We start from the raw sequence: 22783 nt of genomic DNA, 5'->3' as shown, positions 1-22783 counted from the left end.
TTAAAAGCAGAAGAGTTCACACTGTTTACATAGGGACTTTATTGGAAACTAAGAGAGCAGGTATCCATGCATCACTAGCAGACAAAGCGTACAGAGACCATGTATCATGCGAAGCTTCCCTTTGTATGATGTTTCTAAGAGAAATGAACATGTGGCCAGTGTGTCTTAATCACTGATGAATTCAATAAAGGGAACAGGTCATTAGCTTCTAAAGCTAATTATTTTGTTTTTTAAAAAAACATTGCAATATACCAGATGTTTCATTAATAATTTTTACTATTCAAAATGATTTCTGAAGTTAAAATATTCAACTTTATTCTTGCAATGTTAAAATTTAAGTGTTAAAACCCTTAACAAACAGAATTTACAGTTCAGTTAACAGTCACTGAATGTGAAAAGAGTTCTTAAAATGCTTCTCTTCAGAGCCATTTTGGTTCCCATAGAAACCAATGTGCGATCCTACAAAACAAGGTAAGTTCTAAAATAATCACCATTATAAATACCCATTATATAAATGTAAATACAGGCAATTGAAATGATTTAGATGATTTTGAAATTGCATATCATTTCCCAAACCATAATGATTCCTTCAGAGTGGTTCTTGTCTGTCATATAAATACAGCATTTACAAAATTTTTAAAATTCTTATGATTTGCTTTTGAGACCATAATCGCCTTTTCAAACAAGTCTTGGGCATGCAAATATCTATTTTTGAACTTGTATCTTGGTGCAAGATGGTTCTTGGGGATGAGCTTTCACTTCATCATGGATTAAGTACTTCTTATTATTAACTTTTGAGTTCATATGGTATTTTCTTTATTCATTGCTAATTACAATAAGATCAGATATTGTAAAATTATAATTTTTCTATCTCATGTATCCAGACATTTCACTTTGTTGTGACAAAGACATCCTCCACCTACCAAAAAAATCTTTTTACAATGGTCTTGAAATTCTTTTCAAGGCCCAGAATTAATGATTTGGATATCAAATAGTCGTAATATTGATTCGGTAAGTTACATGGCACACACATGCACACGCACGTGCACTCCAACCCATATAAATTCATTATAAAATAAATGTGTAAGACCTGTCACATAAACCTACTAGAGAGACATACAGAAGAGCTGCATGGATTATGACTCTAAACTCAGTGGCTTCTGGATTATGACGCTAAAGTATAGGCGATGAAAGCAGAAACAGACAAGCAGGCCATAAAACTCACAAGTTCCTAAACCTGTGCAAAGTGTGAAACTAACGAACACAATGAAAAAGGAGCATAGCAAACTGGAGAAATATCTTCTTGCCTAACACCTGATAAGAGTTAAAAAAGTATCTTTTTACAGAAATGAGAGCTTCTAACATTAAATGGTAAAGCCCAGAACAGCCCAACTAAAATAGAAACACATGACCTCTCCACAGAAGACATAAAAATAGGCAACACAAAGCGTCTCACCATTCCTGATCCTGGAGAGAACGTAAGCCTGACAGGGAAAGGAGGCATCACGCCTTTTAGAATGGTTGTCAGCCAAAGGCAGAGACTGCAAATGCTGATGAAGATGTAAAGAAACTGGAGATCGTGGTACACTACGGTGCGAGTGAAAAACGAAACTGAGCCTGTGGAAAATATGGTGGATGCTCCTCTAAAAAATTAAAGCTAGAACTACACGTGAACTTTTCTCCTGACTCCATGTGCAAAGGAATCAAGAGGAGGAGCCAGATGAGGTAGCTGGACTCCCTGTGGTCACTACGTCATAATTCATTGTAGACACAATACGGAAAGAGACTCGATATTCATCAAGGTTGAATTTTAGAATATGGCATGCAACAAAATTTGATCTTAAGAAAAAAGAAATCTTGCTATGTGCAATGCATGCTTCTTAAAAGATTTCTGGGGAGGACACTATTCTAAGTGACAGAGCCTGCCGACAGTAAAAATACCATCCGATTCTACCTAGATAAAATGAGCTATTCAGAACTCTGTATAATTGAGAAATTTAATTGAAAGGAGAAAATTAACTTGGGACTGGGAGAAAAAAATTCTGGGGCTCATGATTCTAAAGATTTTAGTTCATGGTTGGCAGGCTTCTGCATAGGTTGGAGGCCTATGGTGAGGCAGAGCCATGGTGGGGGACATGAATTGAAAATCGACTTACCTACATTCCCTTCAAGGGCACGTCCCCAAGACCTAACTTTCTGCACTAGATTCTCAGTTTTCCCCACTCACCCCAGTGCTATCGGTTGTTGAGCAAACCTTTAGAGTATAGGTCCCTAAAGACCTTGAAGATCTGAAACATGAAATGGTGTATCTTTAAAAGGTGACGGTAGACACAGAAAATATAGTGGGTACCAGGGTCAGGAGTATTAGGGTGCTGCAAGCAGACTGTGGATACCTAAGCTGACTCTAAACCTTACTTGGGAATTTTTTATTTCATTATTATTTATTGTAAGAAGACAGCATAAGATCTTGCATTCTTTGCATTTTAGCCAGATGGTGGTATACACATTTAATCCCAGCACTTGGGAAGCAGAGGCAGGCAGATCTAAGAGTTCAAGGCCAGCCTAGTCTATAGTGTGAGTTTCAGGACAACCACGGCTATGCAGAGAAACCTTGTCTTGGGAAAATTTTATTATATAGTGAGTAATTTGTAGAAATTTGCTATATACCAGAACATCAAGACTGTTGGACATGGTGTGGACATGGTGGCTCAGACCTTCAATCTCAGCACTTAGGAGGGAAGGCAGCTGGAGCTCTGTGTACTGCAGTAGAGTCTGGTCTACATGGTGAGGTCCAAGCCAGGTAGGGTCCTCTCTTAAGAGGCCCGCCTGTGCTTTCAGATGCTATTAGTGGTTCATCAATTAAAAAAAAAAGTTCAGCTATAAAGCTAAGATGTCCTTAGTCACAAGATGTGGAGAAATCAGCTCAGTACTGAAAGGAAGCTTCCTTCTTGCTGGCTACTTTCATGGTTATGCAAGATGTTGGGTGGAGGAAGTCAGTTGGCAGTCTTACTTAGCTGCCAACTTTGATAATGAACAGTGTCATAAAGTGTGCCCCCCGAGGTACAAGAGGGGCACAAATGTTATGGAGATAACCGGCTTATTTCTGACTGGATTGAAGCCTGCTCACAGGAGAACACATATACCTGACATTGCCAATCTAAGAATCCCAAGCCGGGACAGAAAGTCCCTGGCCAAAGGAACTGGTTCAAGTGTCAGAGGGATGCTCCTTCACAGATGAAACATCTATGTCACACCTCCCCCAACCCCAGGGTTCGCACACTAGTAGAAGAACCGGCCCATCAACCTCAGCTGGATTGGGAAGCATTTCCAACTGAGTAAGTACAGACAGTGGATGGCTCCTGGGTCAGGGGAGGGGTCCGTTTTCTTTGAAGGTTTGGTTTCTTCATGATCAACAATGATGGATGGCTCCACACCCAGGAGAATTCAGACAGGGCAAACTGAAGGTGATGGTGGCTAAAATGACAGAGAGGACACAAAGTTGGGGGGATGAGGTGAAAAGGGCTTCAAGAATACAGTGTATGAAATTCTCAGAGCATTAGTAACATTTTAAAAATTTATTACGTAAACCTCCAAAATATAAAACATTTTTTAGGGTAGATCTTGTGTTATCTTATTGCCCTAAGAGGAATAAAATCCCAGTAGAGTTTAGAGTTAGCTTCAAATATCCAGAGTCCTCTTGAATAGGAAAGAGTCTGTTTTTTTCTTAAGGCATTCAGGTTCTACTTCAGGGTGAGTTAATCTTAAAAACCTAGAAAGAATGAACATTTGACCAGGGAACTGTGTGTGTAATGATAAGTTTGAATTGTCAATATGGCACAATGTAGAATCACCTGGGGAGAATGTCACAATAAGAGGTAATCATTATTGGGTTATTCCATGGTCATATCTATGAGTCACTGTCTTGATTACTAATTGAGATGGAAAGCTCTGCCCACTGTGGGCTGCCCATTCCCTAGGCAAGGGATCCTGGACTGTAAGTTTAGAGGCAGCGCTGAACATAAATAGCAAGCACACAGTTCTTCTCTGAGTTTGACTGTGAATGTAAAAACGGCTTCAAGTTACTTCCTTGTCATTCTTGCCATAATGACTACAGCCTAGAATTATCAGCCAAATGAAGATTTTTCTCCCTGAGTTGCTTTTTTGCTAGGGTATTTTATCATAGCAATGGAAATGAAATTAGGAAAGACTATTCATATAAAATAAAGTATTTTCTACAAAAGATGTTCCACTTTCTACTTTCTGATGTATCTTTTTTTTAAAAAAATCTCATCCATATTGATATCTATAAATCACATATGATTTGTTTAAACATTTTCTCCATTTTTTTTTTTTTTTTTTAATTCTCTGGAACTGAGTAGTGAGTCATTGGGGTTATATTTCTAGCCCTCGGTTTACTCTTAATTTAGGGACACAGTTTCACTGAGTTGCCCAGGCTTATTTTAAACTCATATTGTACCCAAGGATTTCTTCTGTCCCCGCCTCTTGAATAGTAGGGATTATAGACCTGCTTCAAATTTCATATTATCTAATAGAGTTATACTTGAATCTGTAACTATGTGTGTTATATGTATAATCTTAATTGTGGTGTTACAAATAAATAAATTCTACTAAAGAGAAATTAAGTACCTTATCTAAGACTCCTTTATATTCAATAGAGCATAGGTTTATAAGCTCAGGAAATGCATGTCACTGTATGGTTAATTTAGCCACTAAGTTTTCTTACATCTATCATTGTCTTGTTTTTCTCCATGTGCCACACAACTAAAACAAAGAAAAAGAAACCAAAATTATATCTTTTGAACAGCAATACAACGTTACATTATTTTTACTCGTTTATGTTTTTACACCCACCTGTCAACTAGTTAGAACACAGAGACCCTACCACGCACAATTCTAAGGCCAAGGGGCTCAGCACAATGGGAACGTTGGAAGACAGTGAGGATTGTCTAGCACATGAGTAACTTCGGTTGCCTTTGGTCCTGGGTGTCCTGTGATGTGGAAATATTTAACTGCATGCTCAAGGAATATATTTGAGTATTGGAACAATGTATGCTATGGGCCTGGCTCTTAGTTGATGTTACTTTATCTTTCTAGACTTCTGTTCGTGGTTGTAAGCTAAGTATTGGTCTTCAGTGACTTTATACACTGTACATCTTTCACACGTGGACAACTACAGGAATAATAAAACGAAACAGTTCTCTGTTTCAAGACAGGAAGGAGGACCAGCTACATGCCCTGTAAGCACTGGGAGGACTTTCGCTGTCCCAGCATTCCTTGCGCTGCCCTGTAGCTCTTCCCCCTCTCGTCTCTATGGTTGCGCCGGCGCTGGCAGTATCGGCGCCTCACGAGTACTGAGGTTTCCAACTTTCGCGGCCGATCTGAGCGGTGTTGGGGCTTGGCCCAGCGCGATGTCCGAGAAGAAGCAGCCTGTTGACTTGGGTCTCCTGGAAGAGGACGACGAGTTCGAGGAATTCCCCGCGGAAGGTAACCGCGCGCTGGGATCGGACCCGGGCCTACGGTGGGGCGGCTCCGGGCCTGCTCGCCGAGTCTGCGGGATGAGCTGTGCCCAGAGGCGCACACCCCGGCACCGACTCCGGGTGCCTGGGCCTCGGGCTTGGAGCCCCGGTAGCCGTCGCTTTAAGGCGCGGCCCAGGGTTTTGTGCCTCGTCACTGGGAGGAACCAGGTCAAGCTGGTTCCATGCTGCAGCGAGGTTGTGGCCTTTTAACTTCAGCCCGAGACTCTTCGCATCTACACAAGCTCTTGTTTTGCTTAGATTTCACAGCCTCCCCTTGGTATTAAACTTCAGAATCCCACTGTTGCCCCAGGCCACCAGTGCTGTCTACTCTTAGGACAGCGCGAATGAGCCCTGCGAAGTAGGATGTTAGAGTCATGTGTGGTGTACTCATTACAAATCTTACCTCACTTTCTCTTCCTCTCCATTTACGGTCACTTGAATTAATCCAAACTTTATAAAACTCTTAAACAGCTGCATTCTAAACTACAGTACTAGGGATGCTTTGTCTCATTATAGGTAATGTAGTATAGTTAATGTTGAAGAGGTTGCTATGATCTTGGAAATGTTAAGTGCTCCACTTGTATTGACACAATCCATTTCCACAAATACAAGAAGTAGATACAAATGTATTTACCATTGGTCACGTGGGGAAACTGAAGTTTGGAACAGTCGAGAAACTGATCCAGTGTCAGGACTATGGAAATGATGAAAATGAGACACCTCTATTTACACCAAAGTCTTTAACTTTAGCAGTTACCTTCTGTTTGCTAGACCCCCCCTTTGCCATGTTAGGGTTTCAAATTGATTACTTTATTGGGTAATTGTTTTGAGTAGAATTCTCAAATATTTTACCTCATTTTTCAAAAGTGAGTTAATACTGTTGTCTTTCTGAAGCTGGTAGGAAGAGAATTGTGGTTAGTCATGTGCACATAGGTAGCATCAAGCAATTAATCACTTGACAAAAATTGTACTTAGTTATCCCACCATGATTTCAATGTGCATAAAAATCACATCACAAGAACATTTAGTCTGTTTGCATATAATGGTGAGTTTTAATTTTAGTGAAAGAGAACATTAGCATGTATATTATGCAACCTCATAAACCAGCTTAGAAGATATATTTCCTCCCTGCTAGGGGTCTATAATATATTACGGGATAGTTTACCTTTTGTTTTGGTAATGAATTTATCTGTCCAGTCTGATGTTTTGTTTTCAGGCTCATTAATAATCTAACAGCTTTGTGATAGAATTGGCTGTGTGAGGGTGGGTTAGATTCTCATTCTAACTCCTTTTTTGGGATGGTCTCCTAGTCCTTACTACATACAGGCTACACAGTTAAGATACTTGCTTTGCATTTTATAGTCCAACATCCAGTCTTGAAGTAATAGAGTTCACATGTTAAATAAAACAAACCATCACTCTTGCCATGAAGTGGCCAACTCAAAATCTAAAAGTTCTTTCTGACCAATGCACCCACCCAAACTTTAACCCTCACCTTTAGCGCAAGTGTCTATTTAAACTAAGTAGTTGAGAACTAGCGAAAGAATTTAGAAGTAACTATCAGCCTGACGATGTACTAGATTTTTTTCAGCACCCTTTGTCAATTTCAGTATAGTGTCTGTCCCTCAGCCTGTATTTTGAGCAGTAGTCTCTTTAGAGTGTTGACAGTTGTATTGTGTTTAAACAGTCCGTTGAAGTTAAGGAAAAGCAAATACTCTGCAGACTAAAAAGAATGCACAAGAGACTTGTGTAAGTACAGTCTCATTGATCTTGCAAATTTGTTGTCTCTGTTCGGATGTATAGAATCTAGTTTGTTGAGGAATCTTTACATTTAGAACGAGAAGTAACACTTGAAATAATTTGTTTTGCACGTGTATGTTTCTTCTAGTTAACAGTTACATAGCCTTAATTTAAATTAGGAAGATTTTTTTCTGGGTGAGATATAATTCACTGGGTGAAATTACTAAATTTGCAAATGAAAACCTTTGATTACAAACTAAAAGAAGAAAGACAACCAGAAAATATAACCTGGAAGAACCTTCTTTGTTTGAGACTAACCATGTTCTTTCATCTTATTGGTGTTGTGACATAGATCCGCAGTTGCTTTTGAAATGTGGTTCATGGACCACCAGTCTTGGCATTTGCATTGTGTGGGAGTATGTTAGAAACACCTCTTAGAATTCGAATCTTTCAGTATTTGAGGTTTCTGTTAATTTTTTTTACCCTGATTTTACTTTCAAGTGCTTTCCCTTTGGAAAACCCACTTATTTTCTTGTGATTTCCTTTTATAAAAAATACACCACTGATAAACTCATTAATATAATAAATGAAACATTTTCTTGTTAAACCAATCTGGAGTTATCTCTGCCCTTCACAGGATGTCTTACTTCAAGGGTTTTGTTGCTTGAGAGTAGTGGGGCTGACTACTCTCTGGGTCGTGTGCAGACTGTATGCTCTAGAGCTTGTCACTGACGAGTCATTGAATTGTTGTCATAGTTTGTCTGTTGGGAGTGTTGTTGCTACAGCTCCTCCCAGATAAGAACCTGCTAGATGGGATTTCAATTTAGTGGTCTTAAAAAAAGATAAATCTTATTCTAAAAAGAAACATTAAGTTAATGTTTGCATGGAGACTTCATTGTTTCATTGAATAACTTTTCTTGAGTTATTCAAACATCTGGAATGAGTCTCTGAAGGTACAAAGGAACAAATGTTCCATTTATCCCCCTAGTTTCCTTGTTTAGTCTGAATCTGTTACATTGGCAATTCCTTAAAATTATTCTAATTGGTGGGTATGTACTATAATGGTCATTCAGAAGGAGCTGTTGCAAAATCATGTTTAGAATCTTTGTGTAATGTATTCTACACAATTTCTAGTTTTTTTTTTTTTTTTTTTGCTGAGTGAGAATAAGCTTTTATAAGGAAGCCATTCAAATCCACAGTTCTGGTATGACTGATTTTAATATATTTCTGGAGGCCTTTAGAAAGAGTTAGACCCAGGTAACAACTTTGTGAGAACATTTCAAATTTTATCCATGCAGTTAGGTTAGTGGTTACAGAAAGGGTTATAAAATTGAAGTTGTTGTATAATTGAAACTTGAAACTACTTTCTTCTTGTCAGACAGATATTGAAAGGATTTTAAAGTATTGATTTCTTTTCACTGACATTAGAAGTGGATGATAAAAGTGGGAAGAAACATTGGTTGTTTAGTCTTTTGTTTATTTTCCTTCTCCTTTTCCAGAGCTAAGATGTTTGGTTTATTTTGTCTTGCTTTTTAGAATATTTTAAGTGAAATTGGAAAAAGGATTTGCAAGAGTTCTGGTATGTTAACTATTGTATAATTTTTCTATAACCAATAAGATGTGTGTGTGTGTGTGTGTGTAAAATCAGGAGTACACTATTCCCCATAATTTCACCCTGCCCCATTAAATTCCTTGATACAGTTGAGAATGTTGAGAATCTGTTGAGTCAGACAGTAGGCTGGTCATTCTCTGAAGCTTCTTCTGGGTAACTAAGACCCTCTCACTGGAGTCTGACAAAGTAGGCTATCTTGTAGAGGTCTAAACATCTGGTGAGTCCTTTAGTGTATCATAGTCACATTACTCATAGAGGTAAAATGGCCAGCATTTTGTGAGTGGGAGCCAAAGAATTTGACTGTGTAGTTTGGGTTTTATTATTGTGAAGAGATACCATGACCACGGCAACTCTTTTTAGTAGTTAATTGTGGCTAGCCTGCAGTTCAGACTTTAGTCCATTATTGTCATAGGGAGAGGGGGGCATGGATGGTGTGCATGGTGCTGGATTGGTAGCTGAGACTTCTACATCTGGATCTTTAGCAGGCAGAAGGAGGAGACTCAGTCATTAGGCCTGGCTTGAGCTTCTGAAGCCTCCAGAGACAAATTTCCTCCAATAAAGCCTAGCCTACTTCAACAAGGCCACACCTCCTAATGGTGCCATTTCCTGTGAGCCTATGGGGTCCATCTTCATTCAAACCACCACCCATGTCCTATACACAGATATAATAAAAAAAATTGTTATGAGAAGAATACCATTAAAATGTTTTTAATCCCAGCACTTGGGAGGCAGGGACAGGGTGATCTCAGTGAGTTCAAGGCCAACTTAGCCAACAGAGTTCCAGGACAACTAAGGCTACACAGAGAAACCCTGTCATGAAAAACAAACAAAATTAACTTGAACATTGGTACGAATTATTAGAAGGCTTTTTTTAATAGATAAATATAGAAGGCAGACAGGACTGTTGTTGACTGTTTTCCATACTATCCCAGTTATTTTACCTAGTACTAATGGGGGCTTTGATGCTAACAGTTATTAAATGTCTTATAGTAGTTATATAAACAAGACTGTCCAACATCTAAGTTAGTTGCATGGTGCTGGTATGAAATAGTAAATTTGTGTCACTCAAACTTTAAAAAGAAGATAACTTAGTCTACATGGTAAATAAGAAGGTACTTACAAATGTCAGAGCTGGAGAGATGGTTTATTGGATAAGAGCCCTAGCTGCTCTTCCAGAGGAACAGGGTTGCAGCTCACAACAGTCTGTAACTCCAGTTCCAAGAGATCCGGTACCCTCACATAGACATATATGCGGGCAAAACACCAATGCCCATGAAATAAAAATAATAAATAAATAGTTGTATTCAAGGAAGTAAATTTTTGAATCACAATAGCTGTTTCAGGAGGGAGATTTTGAAACTATGTTAATATTAATTCTAATCCCCAAGCCTTTAATGCATTTATTTACTTATTTCTCATATATTTATCTGAGTGTTGATGGATTCTTAATTTAATGAATTATAATTCTATTCTTTTTTATTCTCACTGTCTGATATGAATATGAAAAACTGAATGCTTGTTTCTGTGTGGGTTTTTACCTGTCCTTCTCTCTACATTTGGTACCATTTAACACAAGATGCTTGAACATTTCCCTACTTTGGTTGGAGTGGAGAACAGGATCTTGATTCTAGTTAGGCTCATTGCTTTATGTTATTGCTCCCAGTAGAAGGAACAAAAGACCATGTATGTGTGGACACGTAAAATCACAAGTTTATCTAGATCCCCCACTTGGAGCTCAGAACCACAGGTTCATTGTGGAGTTTTGTTTGTTTGCCTTTTCAGCATTTCTAACTCCCTTCTCTAGTAATAGACCCCGTGTCTACTGTGTCTTAAGTGTGCTGTCTGTCATTTGTCCTCTTTTCTGCTGGCCTGTACAGAGGGGGCTTCTAAAACAAGGGATAAGTAAATCCTTGGAGGTGAAAATACGTGTGTATTTATTGTTTGTAGATGATCTAGTGCTGGTGGTATGGGTGAAGGTTTGCTGTGCCTTCAGTTGGAGGTCACATGAAGGTAGAATGAAAGAATAGACTCCACCAAGTTGTCCCAAGTTGTCTTCTGGTCTCTAAATAGCATGGCATGTGCCCCTCTCCCCCTCAATATTTTAAAACTATTTATTTATTTATTTATTTATTTATGGGAACTAAGAAATAGTAATTTTTAATATTTTAATTTAATTTTAAATTAAATTTGTAAACACAGGTAGCTAGAGATCTGATCTTGGAAATCTTTTAAATCACAATTATTTTGGACTTCATTCTTAAGTAGATTTGAAGTGCTTGAGAGGGTTTCTTGTTTGTATTTGCTTTTGGCAATGAGGCCTGTGAGGTCTGTATAGACACCAAACTATTGGGAGATCTTAAACCAGCAGAATTTGAATTGGTAGAGACCAGGCTCAGGTAGACTAGGTAGTAACTTGTTGAAATAACTGAAAGAAGAAGGGTCTCCAGTAGGTTATTAGGAGTGAAATGAGGATGATAAAGCATGGATAACAGTTGTTCTGCTAGTTATATATGGGGTGCTAGGGATGCTGAGAGATCAAGGAGTTTGATTTTACACTTTTGTGGAGCTCAGTTTGAATAGTGCTGAGTTGTAAGAAGCAGGGTAAAAATTTGAGGTAAGAGTTTAAGTTATAAGGGCATTTTGAGAATGATTACTGGCAACTCTATTAAATTAAGTAAAATTGAAGGTACTGATTAATGAAATGAACAGAGTGGAAACACTGCGAAATACGTGTTATTGGTGAAAAGAATTTGATTTGAAATTTTTAAAGGATAATTATAAATGGCTATATTATGTTATTTGAGCATTAGACATTCATTTTAGATTCTCCCACTGTGGCAAGGAGATGCTCACCAGTGGCTTGGGAACACCATCATTTATAGATCGCTTTGCTTTGACATGTTAGAGAAAGTGGGAGAATAGTGGTGCTGTGCCAGGCACCTTGTTCACTAAGTAGACATTAGAGTGTAGAATAGAGTACACATGTGTTTGCATTGGGGTTACTTATAGAAATCAGAGTTCTGAAGAGTCCATTCTGGTTTTGTATCTAAAGGAGGAGAGTGTTGGTGCGCTCTGTTCTCATGTTCGTATCATAGTACTGTTTGTAATTGCTCTGGTTCATTTAATTCACTTGGTAATATGTGTGCAGTTCGCTGTATTCTCACCATGTTAGGCTCTGCCTATGCACACAGTTTTCTGTTTGATGAAATTCAGTTTCATTGATTTTTAAACATATTTCAGTTTTCTTTGAGAATTTTATACAGCACATTCTGATTGCATTCACCACACCCCTTCTTCCCCCAACTGCTCACTTTTCTCCAGTGGGGCATACTTCATTTTTTAATTAGAAAATGAGAATAGCCTTTCGACACTGATGTCAGTGTAAGAGATGAGGTATTTGGTAGTCTCAGTTCTTTAAAATTTAAAGACAGTCATAAATATAATTCTTTGTTTGCAAATGAAAAGAAAGCTAACTTTGAGACAAAATCTTAAATTTAGAATTACTAGAAATTTATTTCCAATGTTTGTAAAAACATGGTACTTTTTTTTTTAAACTGTACATCTGGAGGCAGACACAATTAAGTAAATAGCTATAATTATTTAATTATTCAAAATTCTAGCAATACAGTTAAAAGTTGAAGTTAAAATGTATATTCCTTTAAATATTAAAGGACAACATTAAATATAATAAGGCATCTCTTAAGGCTTTAAAATAAGTAAAATTGTCAATTTTGTGTTCTAATTAAACATTAAAACAATTCAAATACCAATTGCAAAGTGCCAATGTTATACATTCATAAATGACATGAATTGTAACTGGATATATAACTTTTGTATTTAGTATAGAAGATTTATATATATTGGAAATAATATTTGGAGGTATTAAACTACTAAGCTTTTCACAGAACAAGGTCAGTACATAATCTTACTAACTAAGCAAAACTATTGGCTCCTCTGTAGGCTACATGTTATATTCTAATTTGCCAACATGATTCATTTTCCTAATGCTTTTATCAAATAATTAAACACGTGTAATAGTTGTAATCCAAAAGAAAGGTATTTTGGGGGTCTACAAGCTGCCACAGCAGGTTAAAGATACTTGCTGCCAAGTCTGACAGTGACCTGAGTTTGATCTCCAGAATCCACATGGTAGGAGGAAGACCTGACACCCAAGTCGTCTTCAGACTTCCACATGCTTGTGGTGGGAGGTGCCTTCATGCACACACAATAAATAAATAGATGTAGATAAGAAGAAATTTATCAGATTCTTCATTTGTAGTAATGGGAAGGTATCAGAATCAACTTTAGTACATCTTACTACTAGGATAAGATATTAAAATTTAAAAATATATTTATATTATTGGCCTAGTGAAGAATTTGATCCAGCATTTCTATCTTTGTATCCAATGAATGATAAAGTAATAAAAACTATATAAGAATACTATGAGCATTCAAGGTAGTAAAAGCACTTGCTCCCAAGCTTGATATGTTTTTGATTTCTAGAATCCTGTGGCAGGAGAGAACCAACTCCTCTGAGTAGTCTTCTGACCTCCACATATGCGCCATGGCTTGTGCACCCACATATATAGACATTACATACAGTGTAATTTTTAAATTACCAGGGAAATAGAGCTATTTTCATGAATCCTCAACCTTGTCAGTGGTATTTATTGCCTTCCTTGCTTTGTGTGACATTTTCAAAGAACTTTATTTCTGCCCTTTACTGTCTCTCCTATTAAAGCATGAGAAGGCAGTTTAAAGTTCTCACCCTATTCAGTGTGATCGTTACATTAGAAATCATACCATTTTAAAGAAACAAAGGCTTAGGTTAAGAATTTTGACTTTTTCAGATTAAGAATTGGCACTTCATAAAACAAATTACCAACTCAGTTACATTTCTTGTTGGTGATTTTCTGAAGCATTTGGTTACAAATTAACAAGTTTTTTGTTCCCCTCTCACAAAGTTAAAAGAAGTAAAGCCATCATGGAGACATTTGAATGACACCAAGTAATAACAATATTAAAATCAACATTTTGAATCAAATAGTAATTTGGATTAATAGTTTCTGGAACCCTATAATTTTAGTGTTTCTAAAAAGGCAATTGCTTTAGAAGACAATTAAAGTTCTGCAGTGCTTTTGAAAGACTTCATAAGCTGTATCAAAAAGTACTATATTCTTATTAGTTTATATTTCTAACTTAAATCTTTCCACACACGATCATTTCCTTCTTAGGGGCCAGTGCAAATGGAAACTGCTTACTTCATAGGAAATTATTTAGTCTGAAATATTTCAGGCTGGCTGGCTTGATGGTTAAGTGGCTGTACATATTCTTCTATTGTAAGTTTACTGACTTGTCACACAGACACACACACACTTTCTCAAAAATTTAGTCTGAAGTCTTTGTTCAGATTATTGTTTGGCTAATTTTGCTTTTAAACTTTAAACTCCCCCAGATATGAATTTTAAAATTCCTAAAAGTATCTCAACAGGTATTTGACATTTCCTGTTTCTGTGCTCTAGCCAAACAGTGTATTTACAACCAGGGTTTTAAGACTGGAGGGGTGGAGGATTGGTTTTTAAAAGTTAATATCTCTTTGTGAGGCAGCCTGTTTTTCATCTGGTTTTGATTGTGGTAGTGGTGATTATTCTCAAACCAAAAAAGGGTAATGTAGAGTGATTTTTAAGACCCTTTCTAGTTCCAAATATCAGTAATTTTTAAATAGCCATGTCTTGACCATTTTATAAAAACTTCAAGTACAAAGCCTAAATTTGTTGTAGGGCAATTTAATGAAGTAGTTTCCTTTGAATTTTAATAAGGAAGGGTTTAATAATAGCATTTCTTTAGGGGGAAACCTAGTTAGATTACTAAAAGGCCATAGAACTGCAGTCAATACAGTAAGACTGGAAGTAATGTGGAGGAGCAAAAGGAAGGTAATCAGCCAATCATTAGTAAATTCACTTGTTCTATTACAAGCTTGACATTCAAGAAACTAGGTGTTTATAAACAAATCTGGGATTAATTGAAGGTTTTGTTCAAATTTAATTAATTAAAACTACCACATTGGTCTTTGGTAATTTAGTGATGTAGAGAAACATCTACTGTCTGAAATGAAGTTCTTTTAATACTATTTTTTATGTTTATGCACCTATGAGAGTGTATGCAGGTACTCAGGACCAGGAGAGGCCGTCAGTATCCCCAGAGCTGGATTTAAACATGATTATGAGCAGTGGGTGGTGGAATCCAAACTTGGGTCTTCTGAAAGAACTATATGCTCCTAACTGATGACCCATGTCTCCTGTTGTATTTAAATTTTGATCCTGGTATCCTTTGCCTCTTTCATGTACCAGTTCTCTCGTGCTTCACATAATAGTCTCTTGGTGTTGTTAATAGTAAAAGGCACAGTGATAGTCCGTAGAGGAAATAATCTCATCCAAAGTGACTTAGCTGCATTAAGTGTAGGGAAGAAGTGAACAACTTAAGATATTTAGGAATTAAAATGGGAAAAGGTGTGACTGGTAGTTGAAGGAAGAGAGTAGCTGTGATGTCTTCCAAATTCTTGTTCTTTTCTGCTTTGTGGAAAGGGGTGAATGGAAGTACTTTTCTTCTTTCTGTTCTTAAATCAGAAAAAAAATAAGTATGTGACTGGAATAATTACCTTTGTAAGTCACTGTTGAATAGTTTTTTAATCTAGTACCTATGTACAGAAAAAAGCCAAAGCATGCATGCATTCTTGCTTGCCTGCCTGCCTGCCTGCTTGCCTTCTTTCTTTCTTTGTCTTCTGAGATTTGTGTTATTTTTCTCCACATTGACAGAATGAATACTTGACAGAAAAATTTATGGGAGGGAAATTTTATTTCTGCTCACAGATTCAGGGAGGTGTTAGTCCATCATAGCCGAGAAAGCATGGCCCCTAGTGTGTGAGGTAGGGTCTTGGTCACATGATCATCCTTAGCAAGGTAGAAAGCTCAACCTTCTAAAGTCCACCAAGGGCTAATAATGAAACAAAATAAATAACAAACCTTTGGAACTGGACAAAAGAAAGAGGAAAAGAACCCAAGAGAAGGCACAAGAAACAGAAACCATTTATACACTGGGGAATTCCACCAAAAAATACTTAACTGAAGCCATAATATATACTCAAAGGACCTGGTGGAGAGCTGTGTAGGTTCTGTGCTTGATGTATTTCTAATAAGTCACTAGTAAGATTAAAGTCATGATTAGGACAGACTCATAGAAACTACCCACTAATTACTAGGTTTGAGATGAAGGCAGGGAAGTCAAACAAAAATATACATATACAGGATCAAATTTTATTCTTGTGACTTAGGATTTTGTACATGTTCCATAACCTTGTTCATGTGCTAAGGACTAACTGTTATTTAGATTTACAGAGGCAGACATGGTAGATATTATTCCTAAGAAACTGAGACATTTTAACTAATTATTATTGCCCAGGGTGTTAATGTTGTATTCTAAAGGTTGTGTTTACCACAGAGATGTTGTGTTTGTTTTTGATTTGGGAGTTTTTTGGTTGTTGTTGTTTGTTGTTTTTTTGTTTGTTCGTTTGTTTTTTGGTTTGTCACCTTGACATAAACTAGGGCCATCTTGAAAGGAAACTTCAACTGAGAAAATGACCCTACCATTTTGTCCTGCATACAAACCTCTGAGTCATTTCCTTGATTACTGGTTGATGTGGGAAGGCCTAGCCTACTGTGGGTGGTGGCTCTCCTAGGCCTTCCCACATCAGTCAGTCTTCGTCGAAGAGGCCAGTTATAGAAAGTCTCACCTTCTCTGTTATTTTATAGAATCAGAATGAACTTTATCCAGAGGTCTACAGAGGTAATGAGTATCTATTACTGCTCACATTAAGAAGCCAATGCTACACTGTTCTGACTTAATGGTGATACTGTTTGTGTACTCCTCTAAGATGACAATGGCTATGCCTCACCAGTGTCCCCTTTAGAAAGAGTAAGCAGTCTGTCCTGTTTGTTATCCACCCATTTTTCATTCCATAATTTTAATAGTGGTTAGTGATCTTTTACTAATTTGCAATGAAGTTTTGCAAAATGATCATTTCTAATTCTGTCAGTTTTTTGTACTTACACAAGTGTCAGTACAAGTAAAGAAAATTATCTTTCTCTGTCCAAAACAGAAGTAACTTTATTTTAAAACAAATGTGTTAACCTGTAATGTGTGTCAGTCAGGATTATAGCAGGCGTTCAGGGGCATATACTTCTGTTTTGGGGATAGTTTGGTATCATTAAAAATGAAAGGAAAAGGGCAGGTAATTAAAGTAGCATTCCCTTGGAGGCTAATCAGGATCTAAAGTAGAAGGAACAGATGAAAAGGGATATTGTGGATGTTTTCGGTTTTTTATTTTTAATATTTTTTGAGATTATAATATAATACATCATTTTCCCCTTCTCATTCCCTCTTCTCGTCCTCCCCTCCCAGCTGTCTTTCAAATTCATGTTCTTGTTTTCTTTGGTGGTGGTGGTGGTGGTGGTAGTGCTGTGTCCTAAAGACATAAATACAACCTCCAGTCTGTCTAATGTCACTTGTACATGCATGTTTCCAGGGCTACTTGGCACTGCCAAGTGTTTCCTGGGGACACTGTTCCCCAGCTCTCAGCCTCTGTAGTGGTCTGTAGCTCTATTAACTGAAGGTAACATGAAGCTTTCCCTCCATGTTACCATGTCTGTTGCTGTTCATGTTCAGGTCTTAGCGGTGTTGCTGAGGCTTCACAGGTGTAGTTTCTGATATTATGAAGAAACACAATCTCTCAGCAGATCCCCTATTCCCCTGCTTTATAATCTTTGTGCCCTCTTTACTGGAATGATCCCTTTGGAATTGTGTTGCAGATATATATCATTTGGGGCTGGGCACAGTCATTTGCTGTCTGTATGTGGTCAGTAGGGGTTTTCTGTAATAGTCTCCATTTGTTGAAAAGCAGTTTCTGTGATAAGGAGAACTTATCTATCTGTGGGTACATGTATAAATATTTAGAATGCAGTTAGGGGTTGTTTGTGCTGGTTTAGTAAAGTGGTGGCTGTATGTTCTCCTCCAAGATCCATGACTTCACTAGCCCTGGATAGTTGGCTACTTAGCTAATTTTCTAGTATCAAAGATGTTTTCCTTCGTGTTCAGCAGGCCTTAAGCCCAATTCTAGAGCATCTGGCTTATCAAACAATGCTTGTGTAGGGTTATGGTGTCAGGCTGGTCATCATTGTGGTTCATAGGCACCACAGCTGGATTGGTTGGTTGCTTCCTTTGGGAGCTTGAATGGCAGCTTCTGGCACTGTGAGATACATATTGCTTAGGCAGGAGGTGAATGTTTTCAGATCACAGCCAGTCCTCTGGTGTATGTGCCCTAAGTGCATAGTGTGTTCAGCAGTAGGGACTTATTTTGTGTAGTGTGAGTGTTCATTCTAGACTGAAGGTGATAGGAATAGAAGATCAACGTTAGGATTATTTTAGGAGCTAAATAAGAAGAGTTTGTGCATGCATGCAAAAGGTTTAGGATGTTTCCTCTGTTTTTCTGTCTAGGCCAGTTAGATTTTTTTAGGTTTGTATCCAGAGTCAGTTAAAAGTAGAATTAGAAGGTGTAAAGGATAGTTTTAACAGTGCAGATATACTTGCAAATCAGCTGTATATTGCTGAATCGTTACTGAAGGATTTACTCAAAGTAGAGGATGAATCAGGGGTGCATTTCCTAATTCCGGCATTCCATGAGTTAGTATTCAAAAACACAAAGAAAAAGATTTTGGAGGTAACTTCTTACAAGTACTAGCTAAATATTTGGTTGTATAAAGCTAACTAATTGATTAGTTCTTTGCTTGAATAATTGCTTTAGAGTGTCTGTACTGTTAGTATTATTTAGCAATAGATATTTATTTTTGTAAGTGTGTATACATATATGCAGATGTGTGTACACAAGTGTGCAGAAACCAGAGTCAACAGTCTTTCACTGTTCTTCGTAACTCCATCCCCTTCTCACTACCCAGGAACTCAGGTGATGAGAATTTACCCCAACTCAGTTCCTTATGCATGCATACATAATCTCTCCAACACCTCAATAGACAATTACCCTCTATAAGAATAACTAGCAATATTTACATGGGTGTTTTTCTGGTTCTAAGTAAAGCTGAAATCTATGTAAGCCTGTCCTTTAGAGACAAAAGGAAAGAGGAAAAGGGGAAAAAATTAAAGTGTAAATAGCAATACTTTCTCATCCACCTGTGCATATTTAAGTTTTTTCTTCTATTAAAAGTCAAGTGGGGCTCCCTGGTGCCTGTCTGTTATTTCAGTACCTGGGATATAGAGGCAGGAAGATCAAGAATGCAAGGCCACACTCCCCAACACAATGACTTTAGTACTACTCTTGTTTTTTATGAGATCCTCTCTGAAAAAAACTTCTGAGTTTTATGTTGCTTTCTGCTTGCTAAATATTGGTGGTAGGTTATAATTTGAATATGTTTTTTCTAGTTCTTTGAAGATTTCATACAGTGTGTTTTGATCATAGTCATCCTTGCCCCCAAATTCTTCCAGATCTACCTCCTTTCTTACCCTACCCAACTTTGTGTCTTTTTTCACCCACCCAAATATCTTCTTCCTATATATTCTAAATGTGTGGCCTTCCCCTGGAGTATGGTCAACTTATTATAGGTGCTTAAAAAAGAAGGAAAAAAAAAAAGAAAAAAAGAAAAAAACTACTCTTAGTCCCAAAGCAGCTATCAATAGCCAGTAGCTCCTCTGCTAGGGCTGGGAACCTATGTCCACATCCTGTCTTAATGTTGTTGGATTTGACCTGGTTGAGTTTACATGAGGCTGGTGTGTGCTGACAAAATCACTTGAGTTCATTGTGTGCAGCATGTTGTGTGGAGGAGGCTGCAGATTTGGAGAGGAAGATTACAATTGGTTTCCGGCTTTTTACTTTTGAGTTGTGGAGGTATTTAAAATGGCAATTTTATGTTTGTGGAAATAACCTATGAGAAATACTTAGACATCTCTTTCCGTTTTTAGACTGGGCTGGCTTAGATGAAGATGAAGACGCACATGTCTGGGAGGATAATTGGGATGATGACAATGTAGAAGATGACTTCTCCAATCAATTGCGGTAGGTTTTCAACCAGATTTTTATTACAGTTCAGTATTAATTTTAGACATGGTATATCCAGCTTCCATAGATAGTTGTCCTCTTAAAACTTCTGAAATGATTCTTTCATTATGTAAAATCAGACATATTACCTTTGGATTTCTAAACAGGAATATTTCAGGAAATTGCACATAGCTTCTGTTCCCTTTAAAAAAGTAGTTAAGTGGAAGCATATTTACTATTTTTTATGAACTGGATTCTGTCAACATTTTTCAACCAGCGTTGAATAACTGAGGAGAAATTAGAATCATAGAACTAATTTGGAAATTCAGTAAGTGATTGTTGTTTTTGGAGATTGGAGTTATAGTAGTCTACCTTATTGTATTTGATACAAGTTCACCTGATTTGCCTATTCTGGAATTTCATATAAATGCTATTATAAAAGATATGTCCTTGCACATCTAGCTTCTTCCACTTAGCATGGTCTTTGCCAAATTCATAAATATGGTAGAATATAGCAGTACTTTCTCCTTTTTTATAACTCAGTAGCTCTCTAGTGTAGGATATACCATATTTTATGTGCTTGCCAGTTTGAGGACATTTTTACTTTTTTGTATGCTTTGTATAAGGTGCTGCTATGAACACACACGGGCATGTATTTGAGAACCTATTTTCAGGTTTTGGGGAATTTGAAGTGACATTTCTGGGTTGTATGGTAATTTTGTTTTAACTTTTTGAAGAACTGTCAGACTTGTCTATAATCGCTGAAACATTTTTCCAATAGCAATGATAAAACATGTTATTCAGTTTTCTTTAAATCTTGTATGTGAAGGCTACGAAGCAGTATCTTCTTGTAATTTCAATTTTAATTTCCCTAGTGACTTAAGGTTTCTGTGTGCTTCTTGACCATGTGGAACAGTTGTGGGAGGGAGTTTGTTGATTCTCGTTATGAAAGCCTTGTCAGATAGTCTGCTAGGCTGTTTCTTTTACTTTGTTACATCATTTTCAAAATTTAAAATTTTGGTGGTCAAGTTTATTTAATTTTGTTCCTTATATTTTTGGTTTTGAAACTCACTGCTAAATTGATAGTGTAGATTTATCCCTGTGTATTTCTGGAAGAATTATATAGCTAAACTCTTACTATTAGTCCTTCAATTCATTTTGAATGAATTTTGGCATATGATTTGTGTGAAACTCACTTTTACATGTGAACATCCAGGTTTCCCAACACCATTTGTTGAACAGGAACTACTTCCCTTTCTTATATAGTTATAATTGAGATGATTGTACAGTTGATAAAATTTTGATATTTATGTGACCTTTGCAAGTCTCAGAGTTTTATTGAAGTGTCTAAAAATGGAGCTGAGTACCAGTGTGTTCATTTTGCAAGATTTTAGTCCTTATCTCCACTCAAACAGCGAGACCAACAAAAACTTAGGTTAGGAATTGGGAAGATGGTTGGGTGAGTTTGACACTTGCTGCCCTTGAGGACCCATATTCAATTTCTGATACCTGCATGGTGGCTCACAGCCATCTGTAATTCTGTCTGGGGTATTCAGCCTCTCTGACTTCTGTGGGCTGTAGGTATACAAGCAGTATACACATGTGCATGTAGTCAAAACTTTATACACATACAATAATTAAATCTGAAAGAATATTTAAAATTCTATTTAAATATACATTACAAATAGGACTTTAGTGTAATTGCAAGGTTCTTGGAGAATAGAAAATAGTTCTCTATTTGTATTGTAGGTAGGTGTATATATTAGAAAATTAATGAAAATAATGTAGAGGATAAACAAATGTTTAATTTATTATATTAACTGATACCCAATTTTCTTCTTATGGTTTCATTTAGAAATAAAGTAAAGCTATTTGTTATGTTTGAAGCTGGTGACCCAAGCTTAATGTAGTTATTCTGTTTTAGCAGCTTAGAGATGAAGCTTTTACTGTTGCTCTTTGTCTTGTTTAGCGCTGAGCTGGAGAAGCACGGCTACAAGATGGAAACTTCATAGCGCCCAGGACTGTGCCAGGAACCTTAAACGTGGACAGAGAAGCCAGCATGGGATACTTAAAGAATATGTTTATTTCATTATCTCTTGGATTTATTTTTGCTTTTATAAAAAAAAATAAGTAAATAAATGTTTTGATCTAATCTTTTTGGTTCAGATGTCTTGATCTTTCGCCGCTATTCCTAAATTTTATATTCATGATTTTTAAGAAACTTTTTATATTGTTCCAGTAAACTCCACATTAAAAGTTTTTTTTTTAATATCAAACAGTCAGATGTTAGGCTTCAACAGATATCTATATCCAATTTTATAAAATGTTTCTATTATATGACATTAAACTTTAATGCCTTCTGTCTTTTACTGTAGGCAACATTTTTCTGAAATGTATAAGGAGGCCCTTTAAAACCTGTGTTTTTAAAGTATTAATCATTCTAAATATCTGTAATTTGCTTAGCTTCTGAGCCATTAATAATATTCTTAAGTGGTTGGTAGAGTATGTTGGCTCTTTGGTCACACTTCTAAAAATTGTATCTCTATTAAAATTGGGAAGTAGGCTCTGGATACTTTAGCAATGTGTATATTCTCAGCTACTGCATACATTCATCTCACAAAACAAAGTTTGTGGAAGTTATTACTGTTGCCATTCTTACTGTCTGAATGGGGGATTTAATTTAGTGTATAAAGGACTCTTTGAAGCTAAGATATAAAGTATTTTTAGAAATATGTATGAAGCATATTTATTAAGAAATACAATATCAGTATCCATATTAACCAAGTTGAAAGG

General features: G+C 36.8%; 1 protein-coding gene across 1 annotated transcript; it reads left to right on the top strand.

The window, feature by feature from the left end:
* Nucleotides 1-5339: 5339 nt before the first annotated feature.
* SEM1 (SEM1 26S proteasome subunit) lies at nucleotides 5340-22142 on the top strand. Its single transcript, XM_080936241.1, has 3 exons — nucleotides 5340-5505; nucleotides 19915-20008; nucleotides 21960-22142. The coding sequence occupies exons 1-3, from the start codon at nucleotides 5430-5432 to the stop codon at nucleotides 22000-22002; spliced, it is 213 nt and encodes a 70-aa protein (XP_080792367.1). The 5' UTR covers nucleotides 5340-5429; the 3' UTR covers nucleotides 22003-22142.
* Nucleotides 22143-22783: the final 641 nt, after the last annotated feature.

Source organism: Micromys minutus, assembly GCF_963924665.1.
Source record: "Micromys minutus genome assembly, chromosome: 23".
Lineage (NCBI taxonomy): Eukaryota > Metazoa > Chordata > Mammalia > Rodentia > Muridae > Micromys > Micromys minutus.
The sequence above is the reverse complement of the archived record's forward strand: the minus strand, read 5'-3'. Positions and strand labels throughout refer to the sequence as shown.

Coding starts and splice junctions, on each gene's coding strand:
- SEM1 (XM_080936241.1), top strand. CDS start 5,430: ATGTCCGAGAAGAAGCAGCCTGTTGACTTGGGTCTCCTGGAAGAGGAC. Junction 5,506..19,914: donor CGAGGAATTCCCCGCGGAAG/GTAACCGCGCGC, acceptor TTCCGTTTTTAG/ACTGGGCTGGCTTAGATGAA. Junction 20,009..21,959: donor GACTTCTCCAATCAATTGCG/GTAGGTTTTCAA, acceptor TGTCTTGTTTAG/CGCTGAGCTGGAGAAGCACG.